Genomic DNA, 24,286 nt, shown 5'->3' with positions numbered 1-24,286 from the left:
TTTTCAAACTCCGCTGAAGCGAGGGTGAACCATAGGCGCAAACGCTGAAGCATATGGAGTAACTAAATCTTCTCTTTCATTTAAAAAAACCTCACGCAGTTCATGTAGCGTTTAGTTTATATAGTCTTAATAACTAGTGTACGTTGGAGTATTCAGGATGTAACCAAATACACAAGTTCCAACCCTACTGTGTTTACTCTCGCCACCGATCCTGTCATCACAATCAATGGAAATTTAAAACAGATATTCAAACTTAAAAGAAAAATCCTCTAATTTATTTCGTACTAGCTGACTCGCTCCATTTTGCTTGCGTCACATTTTCGCCGTTTCTACAAAATTTTCCATTCAGTCGTAACTTGATTTTATGTAGCCTATAATACTTACAAATAACATGACTTTCTATTGGTTAAAGAATAGTACTAGGCATATTGGTTGTGGAATAAAAAGTTTAAAATCCGTCACAACTAAAATTAGCATTGTTGTCACTAAGTATAAGATTCCCCTACAGCCCTACAACTTCACAAACCTCTTGCTATTTGCCCAATAACTAATTCTTCGGGAATAAATGTGTTGCTGACATTATAAATTAGACTTTACGACCTAGAATATAAGATAGGATGTAGAAGTATTATGGAGGTTATAATATATTTGCGAAGTTAGTAAGAAATTATGGTACTGTTCATGTATAATTGTATATAGGCGTTAATTACTGCTTTAGATCAGATCGACTGTCTAAGTTTTTTGATATTTCAATATATATGAGAAAAACAAATATCCTAAATTAGTTTTAAGCTATACTTTAAGCATAGTTAGATCCATAAATCTATGTAGAGGATGCTGAACAGTAGAAGATGAAAATAATTGTGAAGGTTCTGACCTGTCAGGAGAGCATTCAGGTGGTGGCGAGACAGTACTCGGTACTATAAGAGGAGTGGAAGTGGTCGCAGTGGTGGGAGCGACCGTAGGCGGGACCGTGCTGGTGACGGGTATGAACGTCGTCGACGGGACGGTGGGCGCTGGTGTGGTGGTCGTAGTAGTGGTGGTGGAGGTGGTAATCTCTTCTGTAGTGCACAGACTAGAATCACAGTGCAACTCGTTGTTGAGGCACTGGCATTTGCGGCAACCTTTCTTCACAACGCCACCCGGCTGCAATGTAAATTATATGTTCAATATTACCGCTATATAAAAAATCTTTGAGCGTTACGATTTATTTATTGGGGTTTAACAAATGACTAGAGATAATAAAATTAAAACTTATCTACAAACAATCTAAAACAAATTTAATAAAAAATAGATAGATAGATAATTTTTTTATTCACAATTACAGACACATAACATACATGAGATACAGATAAACACGAATTAATAAAAGAAATGTAGGTAGCTTTATGTAAAGTGAAAAGGTAGCCAACTCAGCATAATGCTACAGATAATGCTACGGATACCTAACATGAAATTACTATATTTTATTAAATTTGTTCTAGTATTATTGCAACATAATATAAGTCAGCTTTGTGATAATAACAACCATGGTTGAGTGTCCCAAGTTGGGCGCCAAAATTACGTAACTATATTATGAGGTGTTAGTAATGAATGCGAGGTAATTTGCTAATTATGTTACATATATCAAACTCTACACGTTCCCCCTTCGAAGCCAGCTTGGCTAATTCATAATAATATTAGCATTATGGACTTAATTTTTATAGTATCATCTGCTAGTGGTGTCCGCCAGCATAAACCATTAACAAAAGTGGATTCATGAAAAATTTCTATCATTGTAATAATTGGAGTGAATATATACATATTAACGTTCTGGAAATTAATTATGGTATATATTTCACAATGTAAGTAATCTGTTTTTTATGACTGTCTATAAAAAGATAACTATCTCTGCTGTTTACATTTTGTGTACCATCAACTATCAGTAGTATAAAATAAATATGTCTCAAGTTTCTACCTTCACAATACTTCCAATATGATCCAGATCGTCATAGCACGTGCAGGAGTTTATCGGCACGCAAGTGTTCTCGTCGCGCCATCTAGTGTCGCCACCGCACTGTGTCTCCGGCACGCAGCCTTCAACACATTTCTGCAAAGCGCAACAGTTGAAAACATTTAAGTAACTTTGATAACTTTCTAAATACATCTTTATTTTCATTAGCTTCTAAGATTCTCAAATGTTATATGGAATATACCTCGTATTCCATTATATATATTGTTCACAATTTACGTAATGTGGATATACATTGTGTGACAGCACTTCTGTTTCAGATATTTTTTCCAAGCAACGGTCTTTATGGTGAGACCTAATACTTCATGAATGGCACAGTATGAAACGTATCACGGCCTTACTATAGGATGTGATGCAAGAGATATTCATATTTGGTATATAAGCGATATTTGCCATTTTCTAACAGGAGGGCCGTGTTCGTCAATTGGTTAAATAAAAATAAGATTGTAAATTTCACTAAATCTTTCACGTACAAGTACAATTTTATCCGTGGAAAATGATGGAAGCCATACCTCTCCAGGGATGCACCTGCTTTTATTCTGTAGTGTCTTCTTGAAGTGATCGCAAAGTGAGTCGCAGGGATACGCGCAGTCAGAGTATACCAGCCCCGGTGGACATATCGCAGTTGTCTGCGTCGGTGTTCGGGGAGCTATTTTATAAAAGAAATATAAATAAAATAAGTCCATTTGTAATAATAACAGCCATGGTTGAGTGTCCCAAGTTGGGCGCCAAAATTGTTTAGACAAGTGAATGTCATATAGTTCTCCGCGCAGTCCTACGTGGAAACAATCGTCCTTCATCGACAGCCTCAGTGGTCTAGTGGTTTAGCACACTGCTTTACTATCCGATGGTCGTGGGTTCTATTTCTCGCACGGCACAAGCATTTGTATTCATGAGTATGATTGTTTGTATCGGTCTGGTTGTTTTCTATGTATAATATGTATTTATTTACAAAAAAATGTATCCATGTATTTATATCAGTTGTCTAGTACCCATAACACAAGCTCTGCTTAGCTTGGGACTAGGTGGCGCTGTGTGAATTGTCCTGAAATATTATTATTATATTATTAATTGTTTGGACCTTTGCCGCAAACTTTACGCTACTTTTAACTGTTTTGATACCATGTTCATTCTATTACTCTCCGCTGATGCACGCACCATTCCAATAATGATATTGGAATGGAGCGTGCATCAGCGAGTCAGATAATATCGAGTTAAAAGTTTCTGTTGGATGACCAACAGAAACTTTTAACTCGATATCTATTACTTGATTCGTTACTGTTCTGTTTCCTCAATAAAAAAACTTTTATAAATCCATTTCTTTTGCTTTCGTTATGATTCATAGGCACCTAAACATTAGTAATGTATCTAACAAATGTGAGACTGTGTTTGTTATTGAATACAATCTACTAAGATCAACAGACCTGTAGCTAATGACGTGGCTATCTCTGGAATATACGTCGTTGTTGCAGCAATACCTGTGTAAAAAAAAATTAAGTAAGTACTATAATAATATTTCAATATTCATACAAATACTATAAATGCTGAGACTATTATGTTCGCTACCTTTTCACAATTAAACGCCCGAATGGACATTAATGTAATTAGTTTATTTTTAGATATAGATTTAGAAATTCTTTCGTGAAATCCTATTCGAGTGTAAAAGAGCGAATGACTAACTGTAGAATAATATAGTTTTCTTTAAATTCCAGTTAGCTGCATTCTGGTCGCAGAGCTATGACGGTATATATCATAAAAATCTGTAATCTGGATATGTATTTGATGGGTAACAGAGAATCACTTGTGAAATATGGAAGCTATATTACAACCGCCTCAACCGTTTCGATTCAAGAATAATTTACTAAACGTCACATCGGGAAACGTAAGCAAAGAATGGGAGAAATGGAAAAAGGCTTTTTTGGTATATTTTGAGGCCTGCGAATTGAATAAAAAAGAGAAGAGAGTACAAATTAACATACTGTTACACATTATAGGTGAAAAATGCCGAGAAATATATGAACAGTTTTCTGGAGAGTATAAAACGGTGGATGACGTATTAAAACAATTTGATGAGGTATTTTTACCCAGGAAAAACTTAACTGTCGAGCGACATATTTTTTTTACACGAGATCAAGAAGAAATGGAATCAATTGAGCAATACGTATTTGAATTGAACAAAATGGCAGCAAAATGTGAATTTAAAGATTTGTGTAGTGATCTCGTGCGGGACATATGTGGGATCAGGAATGGTGCAATGAGGGAGAGATTACTAAGAGAACCAGATTTAACTTTATCCAAAGCCGTGGATGTTTGCAAATTTGTTGCAACATTATTCCAATGTTATTAATATTATAAACGTGAATATTTGTCAGTAAAGAGATATGATGTTTGTTACTCTTTCACGCAAAAACTACTGAACATATTTTGATGAAACTTTACAGTAATAATGGCTGAGTATCCCAAGTTGGGCGCCAAAATTACCAAACTATTGTTATATTATAAGTTTACCTTGCGGTTGGCCGCATTCTGGCCGCAGAGGTATGACAGCAGCAGGCCAGTCACACACCATGGTGTTGTTGTTGTACATGGTGCCCTCCACGCAGGACTTGAGTACGGTGTGAGGCTTATCAGGGTTTAGCAGGTCAGGGGTGCACTCGTAAAATTGGCTGCAGTTCTTCGGGTGCGGGTAGCTTGGTCGGTCAGCGTTCAGACATTGGAACTGTTCTGTGGGTTTATATGTATAGTATATGTTAGATATATATGCTTATTTGAAATCATTTGATGTTTATGATATAGAACAGACAATTATATGAATCATGTAATAAAGAAATATACAAATAAATAAAATATGAAGTGTCTGATTGTAATATTACAGTAACAGTTTTTCATTAAATGCGTATGAAAATATATACAGTACCTACATAAACCAATAATTATAAACACTTTGTCTTTCTGCTTGTTCTTTGTAATCTCTTAGGCGGATTTGACGGGACTTTCACTCACAGATAGCTAATGTTAACTTAGGCTACTTTAACTTTAGACATTTTATTTATTTTAATAAAAAGAAAATTTCACGCGGACGAAGTCGCATTAATATTTTTCCGCTTCGTATCAATAATTGCCGGGGAACAAAGCGTTTAAAGTTCCGATAAAGTAAGGTAGCTAATGACTCGCATGTATATTTTTTTGTTTGAATATATGTTTAAATAATCTTGGAAAACTTCAAAACTTGGTAGCTTAGCTTAATAGCAGGATAAGAAAAAGTATAAAAAAAATACCTTCACACTCGCAGTAGACCCGTATCTCGAAGTCTGGGCACGTGCCCCCGGTCTCCCTGCAGAGCAGTCCTCGCTCGAGGCTGCACTCCGCGTCGAGTCCAGTCTCCTTCGGACTCTGGTGGTTCACCTTCGTGCGGCACTCGATCTTCGTCATCATGTCTTGATTGCACATTGAGGTGCCAATTTCCTGATTATAATAATAATGATTATACTATATCAGGACAATGAAATATTATTCTAAATCGAAATTAGCTCTCACAAGTTCCTTAATTTCAGGTAGTGGACACAAATTGAAAGGTGCCGACTGTTGACAGAAATATTACAAGTGTAGGTAGTACGTACATACGTAGTGTACACACATAATTGTGTCTACATTTGTAATATTTCTGTCAAAACTTGAGACCCTTCAAAAACTGACGGAGAAAAACAGTCCGTGTTACGACTCTGCGTTGAGTACTCGCATTTCCAATAAGCTTTGTATAATAAACATACTAATGTACAATAAATAGTACAATTATTTCATCAGTATACTCACTATATAATAAACATATAAATTAAGTAGCGACACCTCATCACATCATATATAACGATACAGTGGTGTATATATATACACCTATAACTTCCGCGCTATATATTTATATGCATAAAGAAAATATGATTCTAAATTGAAATTAGCTCTCGCCAGTTCCTTTATTTCAGGTAGCGGATGGAAATTGAAGGGTGCCGAGTGTTGACAGAAATATTATAGTACAAGTGTAACTACATATTTATATACATAAAGAAAATATGATTATAAATAGAAATTAGCTCGCACCAGTTCCTTTATTTCAGGTAGCGGATGGAAATTGAAGGGTGCCGAGTGTTGACAGAAATATTATAGTACAAGTGTAACCACATATTTATATACATAAAGAAAATATGATTCTAAATTGAAATTAGCTCTCACCAGTTCCTTTATTTCAGGTAGCGGATGGAAATTGAAGGGTGCCGAGTGTTGACAGAAATATTATAGTACAAGTGTAACCACATATTTATATACATAAAGAAAATATGATTATAAATTGAAATTAGCTCGCACCAGTTCCTTAATTTCAGGTAGCGGCTCCTTCTCAACAGACTGTCCATTAGTTCCAGCTTCGGGCGTGTGTCTACTGATCCACTCTGTCCATCCGGTAACACATTTGAGTGGCTCATCGTGCGGCCTTGATGTTGTACTTTCCTCAATCAATCTAGGCTGTAGAAAAATAAATTAAAAAATTAATATAATTTAATGAATTAGTTATTATTTTGCGGAAGTCCATTTCGTTACTTAATGGATTTATAAGCCTTACTCTTGAATAACTCTATCTATTGCTGAAAACTGCAATAAAATCTGTGGCGTAATCTAAACGATATAAGCGAACAAACAGCGGCGGAGACTTTGTTTTATACTATGTAATGATGTAAATATTTAAACATATTAAACGGGATTGTCAATTAATTTTGTGATCGAAAATATGTGGTGCTGACAGCACCCTGTATAAGAGATTTTTTGGGTTAAATGGTATACTAACCGCTATAGTGGAACACGGTTGTCCAGTGCAAACCCTGCTCTTCTTGGAGCATCGGCAAGTGTGGCAGGCGTCCTCTTCAATGATTTCTCCTTCCAGTATCTCCTTACCGTCAGGGAGGGTCATGCACAATGGTTTACACTTGGCACGCGGTACGCACTCCGTTAACGTGCCGTTACTGTACACGGAGCCTTCTGGGCAGGACTTCTTTGGCTTGCAACCTGGTAAAGATATTGAAATATTTAAATTTGACTACGATCTTTTATGTGATAGTTGTATTAAATGGAAATACATTTTATAACAACACCAATTGATAAAAAACTGCATGTAGTTGTCCCTTATTTGGGAATATCTAGGCAGTTCATTCCAGAATCTAAGTGTACGCTCTTAGATAAAAAACAAATTGTTATGATTATTCAAAAGTGCTTGAATTAAGTTTATTTGAATAAAGGATTTTCTATTCTATTCTATTCTATTCTATTCTTGTTCGCAGTTGGTCTTGATCTCTGCATACTCGATGGTGTTGTCGCAGGTCTCGAGCGGGCACGCCGACATGCACGGGTCGTAGTTTGAACACTCGTCGTCGCATTGCATCGCTATAAAAATATTAAAATTATATAAATATATAAGTTATTATATAGAATGTGAGATATTATTTCAGAACGAATGATAATATAAAGCCTCATCATTATGTTAATATGTGAAGCTAAAACTTTGTTCCCCTTTTTACGAAAATTGCGCGTAAGGAGCAGTGTGAAATTATAGAATGTAAATATTTTTTTTATTATACCTAAATATTACATTAAAACTATAAAAAAAACAAATTCCGTCTCGTGTGTTGTTACTATCATAACGCACTTATATTGTAATATATACTAATAAATAAATAATAATAATAAGTTTAGGTTTGTGAGTGTGGAATCCACCACAAAGTGTTATAAACCAGCAAAAGTTGAGAAAATGAGACATCAGTGATAGTAATACCTAAAAATAATCTCAGGACAATTCACACAGCGCCATCTAGTCCCAAGTTAAGCTAACTAAAGCTTGTGTTAAGGTACTAGATAATTGATTAAGTACATAGATTTTTTCATATTTATATACATATATAAATAAAAATATAGTTAGTGTGAAGGTACTAACGACATAGCTGCGGAGTCCGCCAGCGGAGTACGACGCCTCGCAGCGAACACGCGTGCGCGTACGCGGCGAGTGCGGCGCATGCACACGCACAGTCCGCGCCCGAGTCGCACGCGCACGCGTCGCGCGTGCAGCGCTGCATCCAGCGATCGGCCGACACTTCGCTGTGGCACAGCGAGAACGGGTATCGCTTTAACGCGCTGCAAGTGCTCACCGCCCATTCGTTGCGCTCCGGCCGCTGCTTGCAGTAGTCCTGCACGTGTGGAGATAATTTTATTTAATATTTATTTAACTCTCGATGGGATATAGTGCCGAAGCCTCTGTAAAGTCTTCAGCTAAGGACTTCAAATTAAATACGGTATATATATAAGGCCCGTAATGTGTGAAAGAGAAGTATGAAAGACGTGTGTGAGAGTGAGAGAAAGGATAGTTGTAAGAAAATGTAATAAAGAACTCCAAAAAGATGTCCACTTTTCATTTAGAGTATGTAAATACACGCTGCGGACTGTATGTAAAAATTAAAATTGATTTTGGTTTTTATAACCCTCGATATAGATAGCAACTGTCCATCCGTATATAAACAATCATACTCATGACAACAAATGTTTGAGAACGAGATAACCTGCGACGATCTGAAGTAAAGAGGCACGCTAAACCGCAATACCACCGAGGCCGATAATTGACTATACTAAAACTTACAGTAACGGGCTGCGCTTTCGGGCACGTGGGTTTCAGTTTCCAGGAGTCTGCGAATATAAGTGCTGAAGACTCGGCGATGCCGCCACCAGATGGCGTTTGGAAGTCATCGCGCAGATCTGAGTTGTAATTGCCGCATAGACCTTTCACCTGACAGAGACAATTATGTATCAATCATATAAATATATCAATCAATATTTTATGTTATTTGATACTCGAACTGAAAGATATTTAATTATATAGCATTTTAAACAAAAACAAAAATTACAGGTAACTTTTATTACCTGGAATACTATCTATGTTTCTCACTTCTAATTGATTATTCTACAAATGGTAGGGACAGTGATAAAATATATGACATGCACAAGTTCCTACATGAATGAATGATTTTGAGTTTGAATGTAAAACTCATACAATATGAAAAATAGTACTTTTAAAAAAAAACACACTAAATACATATAAACTACCATCATTTTATTACTAAAATTTTTGTATATATTATACATAATATAAGGCATGTATAATGGAAACGCATCAGTACTAACCCGCCCTTGCCACAGCGACTCTAGAGTGACGTAGACGCGCAGTTCTCGGTCCCACTGCACACGCACGCCCAGTGAGCGAGCTTCTACGAACACGTACGCACCGCCCACGCGCAGGGTGATCCTGACACCCGTCATTATTATCATCATCATCAACATCATTATCATCATCATCATTATCACGATACACAGTAACAGTACACACTTATGTAAGTATGTTTTAGAAACTTGATTGGCAAGTAGATGAGGAGTAAGATGTTAGACCACCTAGAGCCTGGGTTGAAGTTGCGTTTGTTAACGCAACCTTAGCCCGCAATTACGTTTAATAGGCTGTAAGGCCATTTGTCTGCAACCATGGGATGGTTGCCGACTTTCTTAGATTCCAAATTTTTTCTTGTCAATTCTTCTTGGCTCGAAAGTACTCCAAACTGACGGTAGATTTCACATATCATAAATGTTTGTAATAGACCTACACGAATAAAAATATTTTGATTTGATTTGATTGAATTACCTTTTCAATTTAGATACGTCGGGTAGCGGCGCGTTTCTGGTAAGTGAGACCACCTCTTGATGGTCGCCACTTCCCACTTTAAGGGTTATCGATTTGGAACATGTCGCTCCTGTAGTGCCGCATGGAACATTCTAGAATCCACAAAAATTTCAGTAATGTAGGTACTACTATACTTTAAACCACAGACAAGATATATTACTTTAAACCAGAGGTTCCCAAAGTTTTTTGTGTCGTAGACCCCTTGCCATATTATTCGGTTTTGGGTAGACCAGGTAAGAATGGGGGATTCTCACCTGGTATTGATTTTTTGTAAAGAACGTGTTGTGTAGTTTTTAGTAGATAAAACTACTTCCTTCATTTCCTTTGGGAGAAGTATGGTTTTCGGAAGAATTTATTATATTAGAATAATTAAGATTTTCCACCCAGGTAAGTAACCTGGGTGGAAATTCTTAAGATATTAAAAAAGATTAAATATCAAGACCTGTATCTCGATGTCGAATCCATCATTTGAGTCCATTACGCCCTTCGCCAATAAGTACGTGCAGACACCCTCGAAGTCGTAATCAGCGCCGTCAAAAGTGGTCAAGTGTGAGTCGCCCCACGCGCCGCACACGCCCGCGCAGCGCCGCGACGTGCACGACCAGTTGCCGCTCTTGCATTCACTGTATCGTTAACGTCTAACATTTTACCAACTACCAATAAATATTGATAATAACCCTTTACAATTCACGCATCATCTAGTTCCAAGCTAAGCAAAACTTGCGCTTTAGTACATCGCCTTACTTCCTGGGTTTCGGGTTCGATGACGTGCACAGTAGAAATATACGTATTCATAACTATGATTACAATGTATTCTTGATGCTTTGTATGTATTTACAATATATATATATATATATATCAGTTGTCTAGTACCCATAGGGATTATACAGCGCTATGTGAATTATCCTTAGATATTCACATTGTCTTTATTAATTATGCAAAATAATATTTGTATTTATATAACAATATTCATAGTTTTGCAAATCCGTTTCTTAATAAATCACAAATGTGTACCAAAATAATATGATAATTGTTTAAAATATACCCACACCAGCCGATCTTGGTATCTCTCGCACGTTAAGCAATTGGTCTAACCAATCAGCTGGCAAGCAGTGTTTCGGTTACATGGAGCAGATTAGGCTGTAAAGTTACAGGACAAAAGACATGAGGATGGGCCATCAGTTTTTTGGCATTCCATTTACATAAAAAAACTATCAAAGATTCGCCCCGTAAAAGTTGAATAAATATTTTATTCTGCCAACTTGAAAGCGTTAACTACGGCCGCGGCGGTACAAATTGACGATTTAAATCTGGCCATCATAAAAACCTTTTGTTTATTAGTTTAAAATATTTTAATATGAAAAAATACTATAACAGTAGGTGGTAAAAAGAACAAGTTGGAGGCGCCGGGTATCGATCCCGGTACCTCTCGCATGCTAAGCGAGCGCTCTACCATCTGAGCTACGCCCCCGATGTTATACAAGCTGAATAAATGTTACCCATATTAAACACTATACATACAAACGCAATGCGTACGAGGGCACCTTTCACTTTGGTCACGGAAGCCAAGATCACAACTGGAGCACATTATTTAAATCAATCAATGCGGTAACTGGACACACTACGAAAGGCCTTGGCCTTCTTTGTGAATATCAATTATCAAAATTAATTCTATTTCTTATATTATTACTAGCAGATTAACAACTCGCTATTTCGTATGCGTGGAATTTAATTTGTTTTTATTAAATTTAATAATATTATTACAAATATTCTTTATTGTTCTTCTCACAGAAAAAAAACGAACATTTAAAAAGAGAAAGAGGCAACAATTGGCGGCCTTATCGCTAAAAAGCAATTACTTCCACATAATAATATTACAAATTAGTAACCTAAGTTAGTCCCTATAACATTACCCATCTAGTATTCGATATCGAGTCATATTCTTCTGTCGGAAATTACCAAATATTATTCGATTTTTTTTATTTTTATTTTTTATTACGTGGCATTAAAAATACATACAACCCTAAATTTTCACCCTTCTATCACCGACCCCTATTTTTTGTTAACGATATTAATTTATATGGAAAATCAACATTTGCCGTGTGAGCTTAAGATCTAAAAATTATTCACAATTACTTATTGAATTAAAGTTGTGACTCACCAAGTGTTGCACTCCTCCTGCATGACGTGACCGTCCGGGTAGCTGCGGCCGCCGTGGTGGCACGGACACTGGGTGCCCACCACGCACTTCTTGGAGCTGGTGTCTAGTACATAGCCCTTCTTGCACTGGCACCCTGGACGACACTCCTCGCTCGTCTTAGACGGGGGCAGGTGCATATTCTGTTGACGCAATTATTTCTTCACTTGGATGTATATTAATCGTTACTAATATTATAAATGCAAAAGTAACTTGTCTCACTTTCACATCAAAACTACTGAACTGATTTGAAATGTAACGATGCTATATAAATTATACTGTGAACAAGAAAACCATCCGATTACGTCCTTAACAACAAATTGGGGTCAGCGTCTCATCTAATTTTGTCTCACCCTACCCTAACGATGTCATAAAGTAGTATATATCTATACATGTAAATAAAATTGGAGTGTCTGTTTGTAATATTGAAATAACCGTTTTTTACTACATGCATACGAATATAAATACGGTACATACACCAAAATAACATTTTTACAATTTTCATCTGTCTGTCTGTTTGTTCCAGCTAATCTCTGAAATGGCTGGATTGATTCTGACGGGCCTTTTTTGGCTGGTAGCCGATGTAATAAGGAGTAGCTTAGGCTACTTTTATTGTAGAAAAATAAAGTTAAATTCCATACGGACGAAGTCACGGTTGCAGCTAGTAAAAAATAAAATTAAATAGACCCGACCTTGCATGTGAGTGGTTCTGCAATGACGCAGGTGGTGAACTCCATGTGGTCGGTAGCACTGCAGTTGCTCTTCAGGTCCTCAGCTGGTGGATAGTTCTGAATGTCGTTCTGCGTTGCTGGCTTGCATTCCCATCGACCACCCACGCATGTGCTGTCACATTATTATAATAAAATTAATTATTTGAATATTCTTTGTTTGTTTGTGTAAAGTTTCATCAAAATCCGTTCAGTAGTTTTTGCGTGAAAGAGTAACAAACATCCATACATACAAACTTTCGCGTTTAAGATAGCACTATAATATATGTGGTTTTGTTAATTGATTAATGAAATATAAGAATTTCGATATTTCATTCGTAGCAAGAGATATTTATACTTTAGTGTTTATAATTTATAATAATTATTTTTTAATTATAATTTATAAAAAACTGTTGGTTGACAACAACATACAATGTTGTTATCAACAGTTTTTTATATGTCACTTTTGACCTCTTGGGAAATTCACTAAAAAATATTTTTCTTATTATCTCTTTAGCTGAAATAGGAGATATGGATCTCCTGCGATCACTGATTGCTCCCAGTTTCCACCGAGGCATCTCCTCAGAATCAGTATTGGTAAATACTCATTAACTTAGCAAAACCAAAACAGGTCAGATAAAGAGCAAAAATTTTTCGCAAATTTAGCAGAAGGATTCAAAGCAAATACTCGCATTTGCAACTTGCTAAAATTTTAAAAATTTGATTTTTAGTCCCTAGATAGTTTCATTTTATTATTTTGGTTTGAAGTGCAGTTTACCACTAAACCTATATAAATGTTCATTAAAACCAATGCCTAGTACTATGATACTTAGCTAAGAAAGTAATTATTTACCACAACTCCCTTTCGCGTCTCCCCGGTCTCACTTCCTTGTACTCGGCGTTGAATTTCATCCCTTTGTGATAGCAGGGGCAAAGACCGACCGGTATACATGCACCGTTATCATCCAAGACCTTAGAAATAAAAAAAAAATCTATCAGGATAATTTATACAGCGCCATCTAGTCTTAAGCTAAGCAGAGCTTGTGTTTTGTGTACTAGACAACTTATGTAATTAAATAGATGTATGAGTATCATAGTCTGTATCGGTCAGGGTGTTTTCTATGTATAAAATATATGTATTCACGAAAGAAATCTATGTATGTATTAAAACATATAGAAAACATCGAGTATTATACAAAAAATCATCTCCTGTATGTAATATAAATGTTCGTACCGTGCAAGGAGTCCAACCTGCAACAAAGTATTATTTCATTACTTACCCACTACCCTCTTAAATCAGTGACACTCTATTTATTGCTGAACACTGAATTAAAATCCGTAGTGTACTTTATAAGATAGAAACGAACAGACAGCGGTGGCGACATTGTTTTATACAATGTAAAGAAACAGTAGAACGGTGGTGTAAAATGAAATTTCTAATGCATACCTGTCCAGGGGGACATGCACAGCCCTCGACACAGGAGGGGCGGCACGTGTCCTGCAGCGCCAAGTCGGAGCACTGCCTCAAGCAGCTATCTGAGCATACTGTGTACTCTTGCCCGCCCGTGCATGATAGTTCTGTGAGATACATATTATATATGTAGTAGCTCGGTATACGTAAGAATAAAACCACTATCTTAGACTTATTTGTGGACTCCTTTATTTGGATAATTAATAACTTACGTGTACTAACTAATAAACATGTTGTATGCAGCAAGTGAGATAGCAATACAGGCGCGCTCCCGTTCGCACCAAAGTTATAAATATAACCGAGCCGCTCGCACTGCGCTAGCAGACTATATGTATGTATAATGATAAATATCAGTTACCCGGAGTTACAATTTGATAGTAATAAGTAATAACTGTATTTCATTATTGCTGTCGCCATCAGAAATAATTTTGGCACCTTTACAGATGCGCTATAGTATGTCTACCACACTTCTTGACGTTGTACCGCCACTGCAGGCAATGGTCATTCGAGCCGGATTTTTAGTTTATATCAATAATAATAAGAACATAATGTGACATGCACTGTTGTATGTCTGTACTGACTACACTACTTAACGTTGTACTGCCACTATAGGCGATGGTCCTTCGAGCCGGATTTTGAGTTCAAATCAACAATAACAAGAATATAATGTGACATACGCTGTAATACGTCCGTACTGACCGCACTCCTTGACGTTGTACCGCCACTGCAGACGCACGCCGAGCCGCGCGCACGTCTCGGCGTAGTGGCCGAGCGCGGGACACAGGCAGCGCGGCACGTCGCCGCCGCACGCGCACATGTCGTACACGCACGCGCTGTAGTACGGCTCCACGTCCTCGTACCAGTGGCACTCTGCGGGCGCACGCGACTCTTAAACTACCGTAACTAAGGCTGCTAATATACACTCGGTTAATCATCAGGTTGCTCTAACCCTTTCATTTCCAAAAAGCATGTATTGGGGCATTACCAATGGGCAACCTATGAGTAATCGATGGAATATCATTAGCCTAATTCGACACTTGTTCAGTAGGCCAAGATGAAGGAGTAATCTAAAACATCAGCCTCAGTAACTTAATTAATTAGAGTCCTATAGACAGGCTAATTGTTGAGCCATATTGTACGGTGGATAGAGAGTTTGAGGTATCGAGAAATATTAAACAGCTAAAACCAACTTTGTAAAGTATTTGTAAGAACTATTAAAATCTATGAGTACTTAAGAGTCTAGTCTATGTCAGCCTAGACTCTTGAAAACATGTACAGACCTTACAGAATTACCTTTTAGCTTTGAAGACACTTATTGTGACGTTTTTAAAACAGGTTGTCGCAAAAAATGTCTGCCACACAGATTTCTAAACATCATTTATTTCCTCAACAACAACAAAGCGCCAACATTTTGTCAACATTTTGGAAACATAGAGACTTTCAAGGCATTTTATAATGTCACAATTACCTTCAAACAGTTTACTCTTCAATTTACTACAATACTTCTCAGCAGCCTCCTTGTTCTCGATATTGGCTTTACAAGGATGCTCTGGTTCTGTAGCGACCATGTCGTCGCAGAGTTCTCTAGTTTTCCACTTGTTCGCAAACGCCAGTGCTGACTGCTCAATATCACCTTCAGGTGTTAGGAAGTCGTCTTTTTGGTTCCGATTTAGTGTTCCACAAAGACCCTGTTAAAATACATGATATTATTCCGAAATTGTCTATATTGTTAACTAAATTAAGGAGGCATCATTTGGAAGAGATCTCTATTTACAAGGCTGATTCATTACCTCCTTGTCTTGCTTGTCTTTTCTGTCTTGCCTGTTTCTGAGAGGAGAATAATATGTAAATTTCTAACTTTTTTCCAACTAATTTTATTCCAGATACATTGTTTTTCCCGTAAACAGAATAACTAAACTATTGGGGCTAAATAAGAGAAAAAGTTGACTTTGACTATTCTTGAGTTAGGTTGTGAATATGAAAATTTGTATTGTCTAATTATATCATTTACCTGCGTTTTCCCTTGTAATGCGGGTGGTACATCTACAAACACTCTGGTGCTTCCGTCCCACCACAGGTCCACTTTAATTGGAAGTTGCACTACAAATACAAGATACAATTATTTATAAAAATATAACAATATATATTCTATGGCAGTTTTGTATATTAGATTAAATCTAAACAGTATCATTTGTGAGAAGATTAATACACTTACGTAATTTAATTTGGAGGGTACCTAACTTTCACTTAATTCAACCGCCAAGCAGCTTGCTTTATAAGCCCTGTTTTGGAGAGATAAGGTGAAATTACAGCATTTGGAGTATTACATTTTATGGCAATCCTGCGCAATGCTAACGTATATGCGGTATCACAGGCGTCACAACATAACATGATATCCATAGCTGTATGTTATACACATACAGCTATGGATACGAATTTTACAAATTACTATTAGGTCGACCCTGATCTTGTTTGCCATCCTAAGTACATAAAATAAATGATAACACGTATTTATTAAATTTTCATAACAAACCTATAACAAAGAGCGACGAGGCAGCTCGTATCCTGATCTTGCCAACAGTAACCGGCAGTGCGGTGACTTCCTTGCCATTAACGAGAATGAATCCACCCTGCTTCAGGTGGATCCTGGCTCCGTCGTAGTTCACTGTCACTGATTTAGTGCAAGATGGCTTCCCTGCACCTTTGTAAGGTACAAGGTTCATTGCCTGCAGAAAATAAATTTTACCCTTTAAGTTTATAGGCTAATAGGCTGCTAAAGTAGCTTTATATTGTTTATTTGTTGTATACTTATATAAGATAAACAAAATGAAGATTTTTAATATTTGGAAATAAATGACTCTTTTCGAATAGTCGAGATTAGTAGAATTGTCGAAAATAAAAGTTTGTAAAAAGCCAAAGGAATTCATTATACTATAACTTACATAGAGTACTAGTTACTAAAAGTTGTTGTTTTTTAATCTAGCAAAATTTGGCTTTTTATTTCCAATAATTACAGCAGGAACCTTAGGAAATTTAGGAATAATAGGTTTAGCTTCTTTTAGTCACCGGAAGTGGAAGCTAGAGGTATACTCTCTCTACAATCTTCTTTAAGATCTTGGCCGGTCTAGTCCAGCAGTGGGTTTTATAATAGAAAACGTGTATCTAAAGTTGCACTAGCAGATTTCTATCAGATTTTCCCTCTCTGCCATACGATGAACCTTGCACCGGCGGGTGAATGCTAAGAAGTTTGTCCAAAAATACAAGAATTAGGTTATAGACCTCAGCTACCAACCTCAGTAATGGCACCAGAACACGCGACATTCTCAACTTCAACCGTGATGTTGTCAGTCTTGAGGAGTATGTAGGTGCAATGCCCCATGAAGTCGTAGCGGAGGCCGTCGAAGGTGGTATAGTGGGGGTCGCCCACAGCGCTGCAGCGCGCGCCGCACGCCACTTGGGTACACGACCACTCGCCTGCCTGGCACGTGCTACAACATCTTCCGTATTAAATATTATCCATACCAAATACCATATACAAGAGTGTATATAAATAAATGAAATGCTAAATTGAGCTTCACATTTAATTAGGCCGTTCCCGCCATTTTTACAATCAGGCTCTGTCAACAGCACAGAGTACGTTATGAACAATATTAATTATGCCAAAGACTATATATACTACAAAGAGATAAAATGTTAACCGGTAGATATATTTCCGTATGCATGAAAAATCTATGTTTCCGTATGAAAACAACGCGAGCAGTTACCGTATCGTTTTATCTCATGAGCTATGAATCTGGAGAAATATATCTACACATGTAAATAGATTTCTTTGCAAAGTAGTTATTTCTACAAAAATTTGCTTTTAACGATTAGCTTTTATACGTTATTTTATATGGAAATCAAAATATTTTTTTATACCACGGCAATGACATCTTTTTGAGAATATATGGCCTGTGAACGCCGAATGGGGTCACGTGCGAATTATTGACCATTGAGATACCTTAATATAGAGTAATTCTGTAAAACTCTATGGACATCCTCGGCACTGTTTTATTTTTGATCTATGGTTATCTGCCATAAAATTATTCACTTATTCATTCAATTCGATTATTATTAATTAACGTAATCACTGTTAAATAATTAGTATTAAAATTTACCATTTATTGCAATCTTTAGGTACAACTGAACCCGGCTTAAAACTGCGGTTCCTCAGGCGACAGGGGCACTCGTCTTTGGTGACGCATTTCCCACCCTCCAGAAGTTGACCCTCAGGACAGAAGCAACCCTCGACACAGCTGGAGTTGTCGGATTTTGTAGGTGAGGAGAATGCGCAGCTGGGCTGAATATCAGGGCCGCACGAATTGTATAGCTTGCCTTCGGGGCAGTGCATGGCTGCAGAAATATCATACCAATTTAGTCAATATGTTATTATTATTATTATAATGGGTTACGCTTGATCTTGCCTCACTTGGTGGAAGAGGGAAGACTTAGGATATAGTGCGCTCACCCAGAAGAAACTTCTTTTCGCCAGATTTGAAGAGTCCGGGGTTTTACTTCTCCGGGAAACATCTAATTAATGTGTCTGATGTCTGTTCAGTACTTCTAATCCAAGGATTTTATTTACTGTTATCCGCTGTCGTTCGAGGTTCATTTTATGGAAGGTACAGATAGGATCAATTCAAACGGGGATCCACATTACGACGGCCTAAATGAGGTTCCCCTATCGGTGATCTATAGAATTTGGCCTTCAGCAGCTCCGTAAGTCTTACCACGGGTTTGGAATCCCATTTGCACTTGCCCCTTATCGTTTGGTGAAGCTGTAAAAGCCAGCTGCGACCAACAGCCTTAGACACTTTGATAAGTCGAGATTAATTGTTAGTAGCCCAAAACAGTAAAAAAAACACTCACGGCAGGTGTCAGGATCCCGCCACGACTTCATTCCCTCCACACCATGTCTCAGGCATTCCTTAGCGTACACAGATACCGTGCTGCAAGCGCATTCTTCAGGACCTGGAAGAAAGATGTAAGATTTAATAAAGTTTTATTTCTTTAATCAAATATAATAAAAACTAAGCAAAACATGCTTTTAAAATATATATGTATATAGGATATGTGAAATATACCGACATGTTTTCACACAACCTGTTTGATACAAGCGTCTGAAGGATTGTTATTTAAGATTACCTTTTGTACTATATTTTCTAATATACTTATTTTAGATATATTTATTATCTATGAACAATAATTATTATCAATTTCAATTTATTAAATTAATATTATAAACGAGAATGTTTGTGAGTATGGATGGATGTTTGTTACTCTTGCACTCAAAAACTACAGAACGGATTTTGATGAAACTTTACAGTAATATATGTAGCTTATATATCAAAATAACATATAGGCTATAAATTTCACACGGGCGAAACCGAGGGCACAACTAGTGATTTAATACGTGTATTATATAATCTATGAATACAATCGGAATTGAACAGTTCTAATTTTTATATTTATACTAACATAACCGTAACAATAGGAATATAAGAAACTTACTCAAACTGCTTATACAAGCGCAGTAGTCCCATTGACACGTTTCCAGTAACATTGATATATCCATAACCTGAAATTTAGGAAATATTATTAATATACTGTATGTTAATATGTTTTAATATCCTACAGCTTATCATTAAGGTATGATACCTTCGGTAGAAGCTTAGTACATATACCGCTTTACTTTACTATGTTCCCGGGATCGTCGTATATAAAATAATATTAACATTAGTAAAATCTCATTAGTCGAACACTACACGATGTGTTCAAGAATATATATTTTTACTACCTGACCCCGCAAACGTTGTTTAGCCATATAAATTAAATTCGCTATTAAAAAGTAGGGGTTGGTGACAGCAGGGTGAAAATTTAGGGTTGTACATTATAAAAAATAGTAATTTTGCCCAAAAAATAAAAATAAAATATTACTGGTGGACAACCCTTATCACATAAGGATATGAAAAATCGACAGTAGCCGATTCTCAGAGATGTATGGTAATTATCTTATAAGTATAATATTAACATTGTGACACAAGAATTTTATATATAATACAGATATATATGTATTCCAGTAACTTAAAATTAATGGTCGGCGAAGATTGTGGTCAAAGGCATCAAACTAACCTTGGAGCACTTGCGGAATTTCTCCTTACTGAATACTTTGGTACAAAACTGTAAAGCTTTCTTCATATCTTCATCGGCTTTAGATATATATGTACCTTCCACATATCTACAAATTTTAAATGGTTTTGTACTATTATGGACTACTTGAACTATTATGGATTTTTTCAGATATTGTCTATATTTATACAATATTCTCCACTACTAAAAATGATAATTTAGTGAGGTCATTTTTGTAATGATTCATCTGGGTGGGTACCTTAGTCTCACATATTTCAGTGGCCAAGCAGCTTGCATTAGATTGAAAGATTGGGTGAGACTAGAAGCAGAGAAATTACAGGATAGGGCGTGATATCTTAGTCCTCAGATGGCAACGCAGGAGTATTACGGACAACGCAGGAGTATTACGGACAACGCAGGAGTATTACGGGCAACGCAGGAGCATTACCAACAGGAGCACATAGGAGCATTACGGGCAAATATTACGGGCAACGCAGTAGTTGTAACGCAGGAGTATTATAACGCAGGAGTAATACGGACAACGCAGGAGGATTACGGGCAACGCAGGAGGATTACGGGCAACGCAGGAGCATTACGGGCAACGCAGGAGCATTACGGGCAACGCAGGAGCATTACGGGCAAAGCAGGAGTATTACGGGCAACGCAGTAGTATTAAATGGGGTATTAATTTACGGGCAACGCATTTTTGGACAACGCAGGAGGATTACAACGCAGGAGGATTACGGGCAACGCAGGAGCATTACGGGCAACGCAGGAGCATTACGGGCAACGCAGGAGCATTACGGGCAAAGCAGGAGTATTACGGGCAACGCAGTAGTATTACGGGCAACGCAGGGGTATTACGGGTGCAGACTAGGGCAACGCAGGAGTAATACGGACAACGCAGGAGTGTTACGGGCATCAGGAGCATTACGGGCAACGCAGGAGCATTACGGGCAACGCAGGAGTATTACGGGCAACGCAGGAGTATTACGGACAACGCAGGAGTATTACGGACAACGCAGGAGTATTACGGACATACAACAGTATTACGGGCGTAACATGATAACATCATGTCCGTATTTCACTGTTCATGCACCTATGTAGACAATGGTTACCACTTATTATTAAGTGAGCCGTCTCAACTTGTTTGCCATTTTAATGACATAAAAAAATATGAAGGTTTATTTTATTCAAACAATGCAGTAGTCTCCCCCCTGGGAAGGGATTATTAGTAATGGAGAATAATGAAACCACTGCTAACAATTTAACATGTTAAGTCGACCTTCACGCGGTCGCCACTGGAAACCATTGTGGTTAATTCGTCACGATGGATTAACTGACCTAACTTCGTACCCATCCTCCTTGGTACCCCGCCAGTAAGCGGGTATACTATTCCATTATAATCCATAAAAAAATGGTGTAGGACAATACCAGCCGATTATATATAAAGCATGTACCTCCTATTTTATTGACCTGCCATGAGGAAGCCATTGCGGACTTGGTTTTGGCAATAGTGCCAACTTTAGTTCTCATATCGTTTTCTGGGTTTCCGTCTAGTGTACCACAGAGGCCTTCAGTGTTGTTCCAGAGTTGAACCGTTCCATCTACCAATACCACGTTCTGGGGGAAAGCGGATTGTTAATAATGTGGACTGATGACCAAATTGCTAGCAATGTACGATATTGACCTCCATCCTCCTCCTCTTGGAAACAATCATGATAAATTCCTGGTTAATTTGTCACGATGGGCTAACTGACACGAACTCATCTTCAACTTATCATCCTTCACTTGTGTTCCGCCAGCATAAAAGATTAGCACATCCGAGTGCACCATTCCATGATCATTTATTAAAAAAAATACGTTTTGTCTAGCAAAACTATAAAGGTAGATAATATAAATGCAACCAATCTTTGTTTAAAAAATATCCGTCGGTAGTCTAGCAGTTTAGTGCACCGCTTACTTTCGCTGGTTTTGCAAAGCACTGGAGGTCTGTGCCTAACAAAGATTTGCAGTTTTAGCAATTAGGACGTTTCCTATTCCTCTTGGAAAAATCTGCCTATTTTGTTAAGCACAGGCCATGTATGTGTATATTTAATTTACAGAGTCCAGGGAGGGCCCTATTCATTATACATATATTGATTTTACTCAACAGAAAAAAAAAACTTAGATACAATATATACTCTTACATTGGAGTCCCATTTAATAGTGACACCAGCAGCGTCCAAGTTGACGAGTACGAAGTCAGCTGGCATGGAGACGCGGATGCCTGGCAGAGACGCCGGCATTGGGAGTAGACGTTTTGTACTGCGGAATATCACCGAACCATCCTCTAAAAAAAATTAAAATACAAAGAATATAATAACTATAATAATATAATAAGCCTCTGTACTCGTTATAACTTGTAATTTCACTATCACAATATGCCTTTAAAATTCAGTCTGAAGAGTAAGTAAATTATGACAGCAAAATTAAAGAAAGTAATATACGTTCTCATTCCAGAATCCCTGCCTAAGATGGCGTGCTTATTTACCCTTTAGTTTCACTGTCATAATTTACCTTTCAAATTAGTTTGAAAGGTAAATTATGATAGTCAAATTGCAATAGTGACATGCGTTCCCATTCTAGAATTGAGGCTCCCTAATATGGCGTGGTATCTTTCAAATTCAGTTTAAAAGATTCCTTCCAAAGATGGCTGTCCTAAAATAACCTCTGTGCTCTGTAATTTTACTGCGATGATTTACCCTTCAAAAACTGTATGGGGGTAAATTATGACAGTGAAATTACATGACTTACAAAACTTACTTGGTGACAGAAATGACTAAGATAAACGACTTTCTACAAAGTAAAAGTAGTTATTTTTATAGAAATGAAGGAATATTCTCTACGTTATATTTCTGTGGTCACATTATCTCACCTCCAACGCTGAGCATGTACGGCTTGTCCTCCATGTAGATGGTGAGCTCGCTCGGACAGTAGGGCTTCCTCTTGCACTCGCTGTGTTTGACCACCACAGTATACTTGTGCTCCCTTGCATCTCGTACCAGAACATGCTCACACGGAGACTCGAAGCTGTAGAATTATCATGAGAATAAAGAAAAAAATCAGAAATCATTTTCAAAATTTGCGTGCTTTAAAAGAAGTTAGTGAAGAATCGAACAAACAAACGAATTTACAGCAAATTCGGTTGCATCTAAAATATTAAAATGTCCGTCATATTGTTATCGCACTTCAAAACGGCTTGACAGATTTTAATGAGAGTTTTGGTGTTTATTTGGTAGGTTTGAGAGAATAAGTCGTAGATAGTCGCAGTAGAGTAAACAATAGTTTTTATATCCCTCATAATAAAGTAAATAATGTAGTCTTTTTTTTTTATCCCCTTTTATTTGTTTCACCTTTTTTTTTTTATGTATATATTTTGATTTATTTTAAATCTTAGGCTCCCGCTGCGATTTGATACAGGGGAATAATGTAGTCTTTTAGAATCGATAACTCATGCGAGATCACAGACACCGTTGTGTATTCTATGATGCCGTGATGATGATAATAATAATAACCATATACAATTCAAACGGAGCCATCACAAGCTAAGTAGAGCCTGTTATGGCTACTAGACAACTAATAGAAATATTTATAATTTTTTTGTAAATGCATAAATGTTCTATAGCGCATCAGAGATGTTTGCAGCAACGCGGATAGATGGTTTTGAAGCCATAATGCGAAATAGAACTGCATCACTCATGTATAGAATTCGGGGGAGCGCAAACAGCCTCCTAAACACCATATCCAATATGCTTTATTGTCCGCTCCAGAGACACTGGATATCGCTGCACTGCTGCGGACCCAGTTCTTCTGGACGTGGAAATAGGCATAAATATATGAATTGAATGAATAAAATTGTAATTTACAACATATTTTATAAGTTGTTTCCTAACATAATATGGATATATATCCGAAATAAATGAATAAATGAATA

At 37.1% G+C, this 24,286-nt stretch overlaps 1 protein-coding gene and 1 non-coding gene across 2 annotated transcripts in view; both read right to left on the bottom strand.

Annotated features, from left to right (window-relative positions):
• The window catches only part of LOC131841020 (hemocytin), a 64,310-nt gene that overhangs the window by 32,168 nt on the left and 7,856 nt on the right, over window positions 1-24,286 (bottom strand). The window contains exons 9-38 of the mRNA XM_059189250.1: window positions 23,228-23,382; window positions 22,500-22,642; window positions 21,771-21,933; window positions 20,314-20,462; window positions 19,693-19,759; window positions 19,051-19,152; window positions 18,300-18,534; window positions 17,435-17,630; window positions 16,676-16,868; window positions 16,154-16,242; window positions 15,611-15,830; window positions 14,842-15,012; window positions 14,119-14,249; window positions 13,525-13,643; window positions 12,657-12,807; window positions 11,929-12,107; window positions 10,210-10,390; window positions 9,729-9,859; window positions 9,221-9,341; window positions 8,679-8,825; window positions 7,983-8,232; window positions 7,321-7,435; window positions 6,843-7,074; window positions 6,368-6,523; window positions 5,290-5,476; window positions 4,520-4,735; window positions 3,436-3,489; window positions 2,524-2,660; window positions 1,958-2,089; window positions 878-1,146 (exon numbers count right to left, since the gene is read on the bottom strand). Of these exons, the coding sequence (XP_059045233.1) occupies window positions 878-1,146; window positions 1,958-2,089; window positions 2,524-2,660; window positions 3,436-3,489; window positions 4,520-4,735; window positions 5,290-5,476; window positions 6,368-6,523; window positions 6,843-7,074; window positions 7,321-7,435; window positions 7,983-8,232; window positions 8,679-8,825; window positions 9,221-9,341; window positions 9,729-9,859; window positions 10,210-10,390; window positions 11,929-12,107; window positions 12,657-12,807; window positions 13,525-13,643; window positions 14,119-14,249; window positions 14,842-15,012; window positions 15,611-15,830; window positions 16,154-16,242; window positions 16,676-16,868; window positions 17,435-17,630; window positions 18,300-18,534; window positions 19,051-19,152; window positions 19,693-19,759; window positions 20,314-20,462; window positions 21,771-21,933; window positions 22,500-22,642; window positions 23,228-23,382 (4,791 nt within the window). The remainder of the gene's footprint in view (window positions 1-877; window positions 1,147-1,957; window positions 2,090-2,523; window positions 2,661-3,435; window positions 3,490-4,519; window positions 4,736-5,289; window positions 5,477-6,367; window positions 6,524-6,842; window positions 7,075-7,320; window positions 7,436-7,982; window positions 8,233-8,678; window positions 8,826-9,220; window positions 9,342-9,728; window positions 9,860-10,209; window positions 10,391-11,928; window positions 12,108-12,656; window positions 12,808-13,524; window positions 13,644-14,118; window positions 14,250-14,841; window positions 15,013-15,610; window positions 15,831-16,153; window positions 16,243-16,675; window positions 16,869-17,434; window positions 17,631-18,299; window positions 18,535-19,050; window positions 19,153-19,692; window positions 19,760-20,313; window positions 20,463-21,770; window positions 21,934-22,499; window positions 22,643-23,227; window positions 23,383-24,286) is intronic.
• On the bottom strand, window positions 11,166-11,238 carry Trnaa-agc (transfer RNA alanine (anticodon AGC)). The gene has a single exon. It is a non-coding gene; the product is annotated as a tRNA-Ala (tRNA).

The sequence above is a fragment of the Achroia grisella genome, unplaced genomic scaffold (genome assembly GCF_030625045.1).
Source record: "Achroia grisella isolate CSIRO2021 unplaced genomic scaffold, CSIRO_AGI_Agris_v1 utg157, whole genome shotgun sequence".
NCBI classification, from domain to species: domain Eukaryota; kingdom Metazoa; phylum Arthropoda; class Insecta; order Lepidoptera; family Pyralidae; genus Achroia; species Achroia grisella.
This window is presented reverse-complemented; position numbering and strand designations above follow the sequence as displayed.